At 43.3% G+C, this 13,713-nt stretch overlaps 1 protein-coding gene across 2 annotated transcripts in view; it reads right to left on the bottom strand.

Moving 5' to 3' along the window:
- Positions 1 to 13,713, bottom strand: part of TTL (tubulin tyrosine ligase) — a 74,292-nt gene that overhangs the window by 5,402 nt on the left and 55,177 nt on the right. For both annotated transcript variants that reach the window (XM_079941242.1, XM_079941241.1), the window contains 3 exons: positions 11,543 to 11,678; positions 10,270 to 10,539; positions 4,637 to 4,780 (listed from right to left, as the gene is read on the bottom strand). In XM_079941242.1, the coding sequence (XP_079797368.1) occupies positions 4,637 to 4,780; positions 10,270 to 10,539; positions 11,543 to 11,678 (550 nt within the window). The remainder of the gene's footprint in view (positions 1 to 4,636; positions 4,781 to 10,269; positions 10,540 to 11,542; positions 11,679 to 13,713) is intronic.

Raw genomic sequence — 13,713 nt, 5'->3', positions numbered from 1 at the left:
CCACAACTACTGAGCCCGCATGCTACAACTACTGAAGCCCACGCACCTAGAGCCCACGCTCCACAACAAGAGAAGCCACTGCGATGAGAAGCCTGCGCACCGCAACGAAGACCCAATGCAGCCAAAAATAAATTAAAAAAAAAAAAAAAAAAAAAAAGACTTCCCTTGGACTATGCCCTCATGTCACCATCTCCATTGACCCTCTCCCCGCTGTTTGTCCTTTTGGAAGCAAGGACCCAAGAACACTCCCCACTCAAAATCATGAACCTAAAAGATAGAATCTGAGGGATATTCCCAGTGGTCCAGTGGTTGGGACTCCACGCTTTCACTGCCGAGGGCCCGGGTTCAATCCCTGGTCAGGGAACTAAGATCCCACAATTTTTGGCTTGGCCAAAAAATAAAAAGATGGAATCTGTTTCTTTTCTATTACAGCAACTGTAACACAGTATGATTCATATAATAATTAACTGGGCAGTGTCTGTCTCCCTCCTCCAGTCGACTCCTTGAGGACGCTCATTTTTACATGTTCCTAAAATCCCCACTGTTTCCCTGGACCCCACTGCTCGCATCAGGACTCTGAACGAAGGGAATCCAACAGACAGTGAGTGGCTGTGTGGGAGCTGGTGAGATGGAGCCCAGAGAAGCCAGTGAACCCTGATGCCCAGGGGTTTATCACCAGAGGCCTCTGTTGGGGCCCAGCATGACCTGATCCTGCAAGGCACCTCAGAGAGCAGGTGAGTTTCCACCAGGTTGGGGGGGTGCTACTGTTGGGGAAAGAGGTCAAAGCCATTACTAGACACTCCAAATGAACTAAGAAGTTGCCGTTTCTCTGCCCTCCCTAGCCTTCAATCCTTACGCGGAACAAAAGAGGCAGATTCACCTTTTCCAATCCAGAGACTGGAGGTCCACCCTTGAGCCAAAGCCCTTAAGACCAATGGTAAATAAAGGGTCCAACGTCTACGGAAAGCGTTCAGTTATGAGGGCCTGCACCAGATTATCTGTATCTTGACCTAGGATAATTTACACTTGGAATCAAAGAGCTACCCTGGAGAAGAAACACTTAGTGAACAGCTCATAAGCTTCAGGAATAAACTGAAACAGAATCACTTTTGCCCACAAGACAGTGGGGTTATTTTATGACTTTCTTACCTTGTACACTTGAATGCCTGACTGCATGTTAGATTCTGTCCTTGACTCACCATCAAGACATGATGGCATTCTTGTCTTTAAACACTTAAAGCTGCCATTTAAACATTCCCAAAGCTCTTCACAGTGCGCAAACAGAACCTCCCTGCTCCCTGACACCCCATCCTGGCTGATGCATAAGTTTGGGCCTAATGATAAAGAAATTCTATGCATCGAAGCACCAATGTCATTAGGGAGTATTAGGAAGATAGAAAGATGTCTCTATGTAAATAAAACCTAAGCAATTACTGACTCAGGTGAGTAAGAGTGTGAACCAGTAACACACACTATATCCACCCAACTACTATTTGCAGACTAGGATGTGCGAGGCACGGTGCCAGGTGCTGGGACTCCAAGGAGAACAAGAAAAACAAGGTTACTGCCCTCACGGTGCATACATTCCGTAAAGAAAACAAAAATGGGTTGATTTGACAGCAATTAGTGCAATGAAGTAAACTACCAAGGCTCTGGCTGGAGAAAATCAAAGATAGGACTGTTCAAGACTTGTGGTTGCCAAGGGGAGGGGGGAGGGAGGGATGGATTGGGAGCTTGGGGTGAGCAGATGCAAACCGGTATATACAGAATGCATAAACAACAAGGTCCTACTGGAGAGCACAGGGAACTCTATTCAATATCCTGGGATAAACCATAATGGAAAAGACTATGAAAAAGAATGTCTATATATGTATCACTGAATCACTCTGCTGCACAGCAGAAATGAACACAACGCTGTAAATCAACTATACGTCAATAAAATAAATTTTTTAAAAAAGATGGGATTATTCAGGGGAGGCTTCCTGGAGATGCCATCTCGACAGACTAGGAGCAGCCTTGGTAAGACTGGGCTGGGGGGCGTAGAGTAAGAGCAAGCCAAAGGCCCCGCAGCAGGTAAGCGTCATCAGGGAAACGAGGCTCTGGGTGAGGCTGGAGAGGTAGGCGGGGCAGGAGCCCTGCAGGTGGAGGGGAGTCGGGTTTCGGTCCCAGGCGCAGGGGGAAGGCTAGAGAACAGCAGGGCCTGGTTTCTGGCTGCTCAGGGGACAACGGACTCCACTGGGGCAAGAGCACAGACCCAGTTAGCAGGCTCTCTGCAAAAGCAAAGCTGGAGGACGATGTTTGGGAGAGCAAGGGCAGTGGGCGGGGGGAGCAGAGGGCTGGCGAGGCTGGAAGCAGAACTGACCAGGCCCCAATGGACAGAACCTGAGGGTAATGGAAAGGCAGGGGCAGGGTCTCGGTCACCTGGAAAGCGAGGGGCGGCAGCAGGGGGCTGGACATTCAGTGAGATGGGCGACTCTGGCCGGGTGGGGCGCCTACTGGACATCCACACACATCCTTGCAGGACGCCGGGAAGACAGGTGCAGATACTGGCCTGCAACTCCGGGCTGCGACATCATTTGCTGGTTTTAAAATCCTGGAGTGCAATATGGGCTTGGCTGGGGACCTGGAAAGAGCAGTTTCTGTGCAGCGGCCGGGATGCGAGGCAGCCCGGAGTGGACCAGAGCGTGGATGCGGACTGAGGACAAGGAGACAGCGTGTGCACGTATGGCTTCTCCAGAAGTGTGGCTGTGGAGGGAGCAGGGAGGGGGTGGTCCCGGGAGCAGGGCGGGGCCTCAGAGGAGGGCTTTTCCTAATTGCTGGGGAAATGTGCTGAGCGCCACAGGCTGGTGGGAACGAGGTAGCCAAGAGGGAGAAAGCAGATGAGGGAGGCATCCTCAACCCGCCCTCTTGCCTGGAGGGAGGGGATCGGGTCCAGAGCACAAGGAAGGGACAAACCTCTGACAGGAAGGACGGGAGAAGATGGACACCCCTGTGGACCTGGGGAAGGGAGGATGTGAAACATTCTGCTCTCCTCCACCCCTGGTCTCCTTAACTTTCCTTTCTCCTTCAGATCTCGGTTCCAAACATCACCTCCCAGGGGGACTTTTTGCTCAATTATATTACCTTCTAACATCTCTTACCCTATGAAAGGGTGTGTCCCAGTTTGTAATCTATATTTGTCTTGTCCTTTGTCTCGCCCAGTCTCCCTCCACTGAGGGCGGGGCCCGGGTCTCTCTGCTCACGACTGTGACCCAGAGCCCAGTCCGGGGCCTGGCGGGTTAGGGGTATCTAACAGGTATTCGTTAGTGGCAGGCAAGGATGAATGAGACGGAATCCCAGCTGCCAGGTCACAGCCACGAAGCAGGTGGCAGATGAGAGAACTGCTTATGTGTTAACACTGCCCCTTGGAGGTGCAGGCCTTTTTCCTACGCCGTCGGAAGATCACACCTCAATTTCTCCAAGACGTGGACGTGGGGAACCGTGAAAGGGTCTTGACACTAATGAATGTGGATCCTCAGAGGAACCAACAGCCTTTGAGGATGAAGTCCAAATGACTCCCTTACACGTAAGGCCTCCCACAGTGGGGCCCCAACTCTCCTTTTCACCCTCAACTTTCCTCACCCCCGACACTCATGCCACGCTGCAGCCAGGCTCCTCCCAGGAGGAACAGAAGTTCCCCGAGGGCAGGGTCTGTTCATCTGTGCATCTCCCCTAGAGCCTGGCCCAGAGCAAGGTCCCACTGGATTCTGGGTTCCTGCCCCCTTAGCACACATGACACTCTCCTCTTATACCCCAGCCTCAGCTCCACGATGTCCATGGTACCTTCTCAGACCACTTCCTGCCCAGGGAGCCTCTGAATTGCTTGGTCATCACTTTCTCCCTGACTCACAGGACGCGGCTGACTCATCACCTTGTCATGGGAGAGGGTCGCTGCTGGTATTACCAGCTTTGTTTAGAACTCTCACGGCATCCATCACCCACAGGTGCTAAGTGCTCAACATATACAGGGAGGAAAAGGGATAAGAAATGACTCAGCAAAGCCCCCTGCTGGCCGGGGTCCTCCCAAAGCCCTCCCGTCGCTGGTACATCCTCCTTGACGGCACTCAAAGGGTCAGTGGTTGGACACCCAGGTAACAGGAGCTCACCACCTTGCCAAGACAGACTACTCCCCCTGCAGAACTAACTTCCCACGCGTTTTAACCCAAATCCTTCTCTTCCAGGGACTCAAGGAGACTAGGACTTTGTGTATTTGCCTCCCACCCCACGTTTTTAATTTAATTTTTTTTAATTAATTAATTAATTTTATTTTTTTGCAGTACGTGGGCCTCTCACTGCTGTGGCCTCTCCCGTTGCGGAGCACAGGCTCCGGACGCGCAGGCTCAGCGGCCATGACTCACGGGCTTAGTTGCTCCGCGGCGTGTGGGATCTTCCTGGACCGGGGCACGAACCCGTGTCCCCTGCACCGGCAGGCGGACTCTCAACCACTGCGCCACCAGGGAAGCCCTTATTTTTAAATGCATTAAAGATCGTGCTAGTCTCCTTTGCTGCACGGACTTCAAACTGCATGAAATGCATTAAACCTCATTTTAGATAAAAGCAAACAAACAGACAAAAACCCAGTGGTGTTCGGGCTTACTGAGCACAAGCAGGGGCGCCGTTGACTTCAATGAGCCAGACCTTCATCTCCTCATCCACCATGAAGTCGAAGCCGAAGAGCTGGAAGCTCTGGTAAGGGAGGTGTCGGGTGCTGATGGCGGGCTCCACGCTCATGAGGCAGCTCCTGCAGGGCAGAGGGGGCGCTCACTGAGGATGGGGTGGTCCAGGGAGAAGGACCACTGGGAGAGAGAGGTGCTTGGATGGTTTTACGTCGAATGGGCTGATGAAAATTCGGCTTTGGCTTAATTCTCTTTTTTAAATGCATTACCAATAGATTATTCAAGATGATGTGAGTTATTTGTTAGAAGACTCTGCCATCACTCTTGTTCTTACAAGTAGTGGCTGCTTTCCCAGCAAGTGCTGAGTCACCGTGGTCCCTACAAACGTGGACTCCTCCAACAGGTGGACTGCTGCCACATACGTTTATAATAAGCAAAACAAACCAAAAAATAATAATAATAATAAGCAAAACATTTCTACGTAGTTTTGCTATATTAAAAGAATGGACCACCATTTAGTGATGAGCAGAATTTGCAAAAAGAATGCTGACTCCGTTCATTTCTTTCACTAGCTCCAGTTCAAGTGTCAAATAGTTGCTTTTAAAGCTTTATATAATGAAACAAGATACTGACATACAGAATAGGATTTAATATTCGGATCAACTACTGTTCGCAAAAATTGGAGGATTTTAGTGACGCAGAAAAGCTGAAAGTGAATCTCAGAGACATAATGGAAAAGTACATGATGCCTGAGGTCAGGCTGCTGAAGCCAGAAGCTCGGACAAGTTTTTTAACCTCTTTAAGCCAAGTGTTGACTTCATTGTCCGTAAAGTTGGGGTAAAAATAATACTTACTCCCAGTGCTGAGATGGTTCAATGACATAATTACATAAGGAACTTGGCATGACTTCTGGTAGCTAGGAAGCATCTAATAAATGTAAGCATATTTTATGAGTTTATCATTAATTACGATAATCATGAATCTATTGTTTATGAATAATAAAGAACTGTTATCTAGTACAACCATCCTAGAAAAAACCTAGGCCATTTCTGTTTTATGAAGCTCTCTTCACTGATTTTTCCCTCAACTAGATGTTGGGGCAAAATATTTCTCTTAGTAAATGCAATATATGTTATGATGACTCTAAGATTACCAGAGATAGCTGTCCTTCTACACAGCTGTATATTTAGAAGAAAAAAGATGTGTCCTAAAAAAAAAAAAAAAAGAAGAAGAAGAAGGGGAAGAAGAAATAGAAGTGGACTTCGCTGGCGGTCCAGTGGTTAAGACTCCGCACCCCCAATGCAGAGGGCGCGGGTTTGATCCCTGGTTGGGGAACTAAGATCCCACGTGCCGTATGGCCAAAAAGAAAAAAGACGTGTCCTTATAAGTAGCTTTTGGCTTATGACTTTAAAAGAAGAACTGAGGCTTCTGTGAACTTGGCACCAGGGTCTTGCTCCCCTCAACCTCCCTCCACCCCAAGCATCAGTTTCCTCCTTTTTTCCTCGAAGAGGAAAAATTTTCTATAGATGTGTTTAAACCTTTCAAAATCACTTTGGACAGTTAGTCACTTAAGAACCAATTGGAATAAAAATTTCTTTTCCCATTCATCCCTAACCTGCAAGCCACACATCACATTTTTTTCTATATTTCATCTCTATTCTACGAGAGAATACCTTTAACTTTTGTTTTTATTAAAATGCCCTTTAAAATATAATTTAGAAAAAAGTTTTAATTTAATAGGTGCTCATGATTAAAAAACAAAACAAAACCAACAACACTGAAGGATAAAAATGGAAAGAAACATTACACTCCAACACTTACAGGAAAAACTGAAAGCAAGAACCAAGTCAAAACGAAATATTGTTTTATCTGCTGGGAGTTCAAGTTAATAATTCACTTTAAAGAATTTCTTTTCATCATCAGAGACTTTATATAGTACATCTTTTTTTTCAGCTGGAGTGGGAAGTTTGGGGGAAGCTAGCTGGGGAAAAAAGGAACATGAGAGCCGTGAGGAGCGTTAATGGCACCAAAGTAGCAACGCTCTCTGAAGTGCAGAACAATGAGGAGGAGGGGGTATATCAAATATCAAATAAACCTTCTGCCTAAAATATGAATTCTTTCTTCAGTATACTTGACTTATCTGGTGTCAGAATTCTAACCACATATAATCCCTGAAGAGATGGAACTCTGAGCCCCGTAATTATTCTGTTAGACTCTGTGTAAGAATACATTAAGGAAAAAGGCTCAGTCATCATGACAGGGTGGTAACGACAGGGCAGATAAACAGACCACGGCACAGAACAGAGATCCCAGGAACAGACTCTCACATAAACGGCCACCTGATTTATAACAAAGGCACACCAAAACGCAGTGGGGAAAGGACAGTCATATGTACTAGTGACCTGGGGTCATAAAGGGTTAAAATGTATGGGGGAATCTAACAGGATATTAACTATACAAATAACAAAAATAATGACTTGTGATTTTAAAATATATGTAGCACTAATGACTACCCATATACTTACAATTCAATACCTTTAAACCCCCTCCTTGGGTCCCTCCCGCTTCCCCTCCAGAGTTAACCACTGTTTTGAATTTTGTGTTTATCATTACTTTGTTTCTCTCTAGATTTTTACCACATGTGTACATTCCTCCAAATAACGTATTACTTAGTTTTGCTTGTTTTTCAATTTATATGAACAGGACCAATTTGTAATTTTTTGCTTGACATTATATTTGTGTAACTCCAGTGAAAAAAATCCTTCAGGAATAAGGTAAACTAAAGACATTCTCAGATGACGGAAAATTAAGAGGACTTATCACCAGCAGAACTGCTCTAGGAGAAATGCTGAAGTCTGAAGGGAAATGAAACTTGGAACTTGAGGACTGAAGGAAGAGCAAAGGAAACTGCAAATATCTGGGTAAATGTAAAAGCTTAGTTTTCTCCCTTTATATTTAAAGTGCGTTTCTTGTAGAGAGCGTATAGTTTGGTCTTTTTTTATTTTTTAATCCAACCTGACAATCTATCATATATTAAGTATGTGTATAATAAACCCTGGAGTAACCACTAAAACAAACAGACAAACAAAAATACAAAGAGAGACAGCCAAATACTCAGTGGAAAAATTAAAATGGAACTCTAAAAAAGTTCAAATAATTCAAAAGAAGGCAGGAAACAGGGAAAGGAAAAACAAACAAACAAAAAAGAAGGGACAGACAATGAATAATACAATGGTAGACATAAATCCCATCAAGTCAGTAATTACTTTAAATTTAAATGGTATAAACACAACAATTAAAAAACAGATGATGATGAATTGGGCAATTGGGATTGACATGTATATACTGATGTGTATAAAATTGATGACTAATAAGAACCTGCTGTATAAAAAAATAAATAAAATTAAATTTAAAAAAAACCAGAGATGATATATTGGATTAAAAACAAAAGAAAACAAAATCCAATGATGTGATGTCTACCAAAAGCCCATTTTAAATATAGAATAGAACAGAGAAGAAGGGTAAAGGGATGGAAAGAGACATACCATTAATCAAAAGAAAGCTGGAGTGGCTGTATTAATATCAGACAAAATAGACTTCAAAATAAGAAATATTACCAGAGATAAAGACAGAAACTACATAATGATAAAGAGGTCAATTGCCCTCAAAGAGATAACAATTCTAAATGCATATGCACCTGACAACAGATCTTCACAATGTACGAAGCAAAAAGCTAATAAAACTAAAAGGAGGGGCTTCCCTGGTGGCACAGTGGTTAAAAATCCACCTGCCAAGGCAGGGGACATGGGTTTGAGCCCTGGTCCAGGAAGATCCCACGTGCTGTGGAGCAACTAAGCCCGTGCACCACAACTACTGAGCCTGAGTGCCACAACTACTGAAGCCCGTGCACCTAGAGCCTGTGCTCCACGACAAGAGAAGCCACTGCAACGAGAAGCCCGCACACTGCAACGAAGAGCAGCCCCCACTCACCACTCCAGAAAGCCCACGTGCAGCAGAGCAGACCCAATGCAGCCAAAAAATAAATAAATACATTTATTTAAAAAAGAAAAAAACAACTAAAAGGAGACATAGATAAATCCATAATTATACTTGGAGACGTCAATAGTTTACCTTTCAATAATGTACAGGACAAGTAGAACAGAAAATGATCGAGGATGCGAAAGACTTGAACAACGCTACCAACCACCTTTGCCTAAAGTACATTTATAGAACACTCTGCCCAGCTATAGCAGAATAAACATTATTTTTAGTGCATGTGGAACATTCACTAAGATGGACCATATTCTGGGCCATGAAACAAACTTTAACAAATTTTAAAGATGTAAAACCATACAAAGTATTTTCTTGGACCATAAAGAAATTTAAATGCCTGGAAAATCCCCAAATATCTGGCGATTAAGCAAAAATTTCTAAATAACACCAGTCAAAGATGAAGTCACAAGGAAAACTAGAAAATATTTTAATAAAATGAAAACAGTCTTCCCTGGTGGCGCGGTGGTTAAGAATCCACCTGCCAATGCAGAGGACATGGGCTCGAGCCCTGGTCTGGGAAGATCTCACATGCCGCAGAGCAACTAAGCCCGCGCACCCCAACTACTGAGCCTGCGCTCTTGAGCCTGAGAGCCGCAACTACTGAGCCTGCGCACCTAGAGTCTGTGCTCCACAACAAGAGAAGCCACCACAATGAGAAGCCCGCTCACCGCAACAGAGTAGCCCCCAAAAATACAAAAAAAAAAAAAAGGGCTTCCCTGGTGGCGCAGTGGTTGAGAGTCCGCCTGCCGATGCAGGGGACACGGGTTCGTGCGCCGGTCCGGGAAGATCCCACATGCCGCAGAGCGGCTGGGCCCACGAGCCATGGCCTCTGAGCCTGTGCTCCGCAATGGGAGAGGCCGCAACAGTGAGAAGCCCAAATACTACAAACAAAACAAAACAAAACAAAACAAACAAACAAACAAAAAAGAGTAGCCCCCACTCGCCACAACTAGAGAAAGCCCATGTGTAGCAACAAAGACCCAAAGCAGCCAAAAATAAACAAAAATTTTTAAAAATAAAAATAAAATGAAAACAAAAACATGACATAGCAAAATCTGTGGGATGCAGCGAACGAGTACTTATAAGAAAACTGATGGCCTTAAATGCTTATATTTTATAAAAAAATAAATCTCTCCAATCAATGATCTAACCTTGCACTTTAAGGAAACTAGAAAAAGAAAAGCAAATCAAACCTCCCAAAAGCGGAAGGATGAAAATAATTAAGAACAGAAATCAAAGAAACTGAAAACAGAAACAACAAAGAAAATCTATAAAGCCAAAAGCTGACTTTTACAAGAGATGAATAAAACTGATAAGCCTCTAACCAATCTGTCCAAGTGAAAGACAGAAGATATAAACTACCAACATGAGGTAATTACCAACGTAAGGATTAAAAAAAAGTGACAGCATTACAGATCCTATAGATATTAAAAGGATAATAAAGGGATATAACAAATAATTTTTGTTCTTAGACAATGTAAATGGAATCATTCCTTGAAAGGCACAAACTCCCAAAGCTCCTTTAAGACACATTTAACCGAAAGAGATAGGAATAAGTTACCTTATTATATGTTTGATTTGTAGTAAGATACTACTTTCCAGGGTGATGTTCAAAGCACTTGTTAGGTACCGATTGAACTCCTCAAAGAACATTTCGTTCCCTTCTTCATACTTCCCATAGTTCTTTGAGTACTCCTTTTGAATGCAGTGATTAGTCAAATGGCAAGTCTTATCTTGGAAATTATCCACATGATACGGTTCTGAAGCAGTCCGAAGTACACCCTCTCTATAGAGGTAGATATTATATTGATGATCCACCAAGACCCAGCTTCTGCAAGTCAATAAAATATTCAAGTTACCCAAAGTTTCTGCATATTATATAGATCATCCCCACACCTTGATTTCTCTGGGAGGAAACAGAGGAAGGAGGTATGTTCTAAAATTATACGAGGCATGCCGTAACAACATTGTAAAGCAACTATACTCCAGAAAAAATTAATAAAAAATATATATACAAGGCAAGTCATGCCAGTTAGCCAAGACAGTGGATTACCACCATGATGAGGCAAAGAAAACATTTCACCGTAACTGACAAGGAGACTTTGGTCCATTCAAAAGATACAGCATTTCGAAGAGATCTGAGTGGCTTGGTTTTTACGGTTAATCTATGAAACCTCCAGTTGCCATGTTTGCTCTTTTAGTTATCTTAAGAAGACTTTCTGCTGAAGCTGATCTGACAGCCCTGGTGTTCGAGAAGCAGCAAGTCAACGTGAAGGCACCTAAGTGACTAAGAGTCCTGGATGGGGAGAGGACAGCAAGGTTCAGGGCAAGCTGGGGCAGGGCTTTCAGCTTGTGAAAGCACCATGCAACCTCCTTCTCCTTGCAGGCCCTTTGCTCGCAAAGGTAAAGTCCAAACCCCTGAGGTGTGTTCACGAAAACCTTAAAAAGCGGGACACGGATAATAAAGTGAGGACGTGCTCTTTGGCAGGATCACCTGATCTGCTGTGGCTGTATTAGGTGTTCTATGCATATCTCTCTGCTGCTTTCATAAAGCAAGCCCCACACACTGATATCCTTTCTTTGGATCCACAAGTCATCTTCATTAAAGAGAATACTTAAAAAAAAGAAAATTCATCATCTTAATAACATTTTCTAGAAAGACAAGAGAAAGAGTGAAAGAAAAACAGAAGCTCGGTTCTGTTCAGCTGCACTCAACTTGGGGAACATTAAACGAAGTCCAATACTTCCCTATAATCCATGTCACCCTCCGCATCACACACCACTGCATTTTTTCCAGATTTGTAAAACAAAAACTCCAGACGCGGAAGCATTACCGGATGTCAAACTTGCGATGGCCTGGCTCCAGCAGCAGGGGGCGCTCAAGGTATTTCTGGATCACGTGCACCTGGCCCTGGTTGTCTATGAAATCCAGCAGCTCCGCAGCGTCCGAGGAGATGAGGATGCCTTCACCTAACAGGGCAAAAGCAAACCATAATCAGTCCAGTTCACTCCAAGAGGAAAAGCTCTCTGCAAAGCCAGAAAGGAAATTCTGACAGCAGGTAAAAACCGACAGGCGGCTGTTACTGGTTTTCATTCTCCATCCTTTCCCTCCTTCCATCTCTCTCACTCTCCCCTCTCCCCACAAAAGCACCAAGGGTTATCCAACCCTCTCTCCATGTAGGATTGTAAACACTGTCATGGCAGGCTCCATGAAATTTCATTTTTATGGATATTCAAAGGGTCTAAGCACCATAAATAAAGGCCGCTCTACTTTTGGTCACTGGCTACCACAGTAAAGGCCGTATGCTGCTTATGACCAATAAACCGACTGGAAACACTATATCTAGTAGAAACATCAGGTGGTTAGGGCAGAAAGACAAATGTACAAGAACATTCCTGCAGCGTTGTATTAGAAAAAACTGGATACATTTAAAGTGTCCCTCAACCTAGAGATTGTCATACTGAGTGAAGGAAGTCAGACTTACTTCAGAGAAAGAGAAATATCATATGATATCGCTTGCATGTGGAATCTAAAAAAATGGTACAAATGAACTTATTTACAAAAGAGAAATAGAGTCACAGATGTAGAAAACAATCTTATGGTTACCAGGGGTGAAAGGGCGGGGAGAGGGATACATTGGGAGATTGGGATTGACATATACACACTGCTATATATAAAATAGATAATAACGACCTATTGTAGAGCGCAGGGAACTCTGCTCAATACTCTGTAATGCCCTATGTGGGAAAAGAATCTAAAAAAAGAGTGGATATATGTATATGTGTAACTGATTCACTTTGCTGTACACCTGCAACTAACTCAACATTGCAAAGCAACTCTACTCCAATAGAAAGTGTCCATCAATATTAGATAAATGATGCATCAGCTCTGAGATATTGTTTATATCCTACAAAATTCACCCTTGTAAAGTGTAAAATTCAATGGTGTTTAGCATATTCAAGAGGTTTGCAACCATCACTACAATCTAATTTTAGGACATTTTCTTCACCTCCCCCCAAACCCCACACCCATCAAGCAGTTACTCCCCATTCCTTCCTCACACTAGCTCCTGAGGACTACTAACCTACTTTCTGTCTCTATGGGTTTGCCTATTCTAGATGCTTCATATAAATGGAAACACACAATATGGGGCCCTTTCTGGTCTGGCTTCTTTCATTAACACAGCGTTTTAAGCTTCACCCATGTTATAGCATGTGTCAATATGCCATTCCACCTTCCTATGACTAAATATTGCATTGTATGGATAGATCACATTTTGTTCAATCAATTGATGGACATTTGGGTTGTTTCCACTGTTGTTTGGCTCTTTTTTTTAAATTTTATATTAGAGTATAGTTGATCTACAATGTTGTATTAGTTTCAGGTATACAGCAAAGTTATTCAGTTATACATATACATATATCTTTGGCTCATGAATAATGCTGCTATGAAGATGTGTACTGCAGTTTTCATGTGGAAAACATATGTTTTCAACATAGGAAAACATATGACATGTTTTCAACTCTTTTGGAAATATACCTAGGAGTGGAATTGTTGGTCATATGGTAACTGTTTAACTTTTTAAGGAACTACCAAACTGTTTTCCAAAATAGTTTGGTAATAGCTGTACCGTTTTACATTCCCATAAGCAAAGGGCGGCAAGAGCTCCATTTCTTCACATCCTTGCCAACACATGTTGTATTCTGCCTTAACTATAGCCATCCTAGTGGCTGTGAGGGAGGTGGTATGTTGTTATGGTTTTGATTTGCATTTCTCTAATGACTTGGAATGTTGAGCATGTTTTCACATGCTTATTGGCTATTTATGTCATTTGTTTGTTTTGAGAAAGGTCTATTTAGATTCTTTGCTCATTTCTTAATGGGTTATTTGTCTTTATTACTGAGTTATAAGAGGTCTTTATATATCCTGGATACAGGTACCTTATATGATTTGCAAATATCTTCTCCAATTCTGAACAGTTCCATTATTGCACAGAATCCTCAT

This window comes from Stenella coeruleoalba (genome assembly GCF_951394435.1).
Source record: "Stenella coeruleoalba genome assembly, chromosome: 13".
NCBI classification, from domain to species: Eukaryota; Metazoa; Chordata; class Mammalia; order Artiodactyla; family Delphinidae; genus Stenella; species Stenella coeruleoalba.
This window is presented reverse-complemented; position numbering and strand designations above follow the sequence as displayed.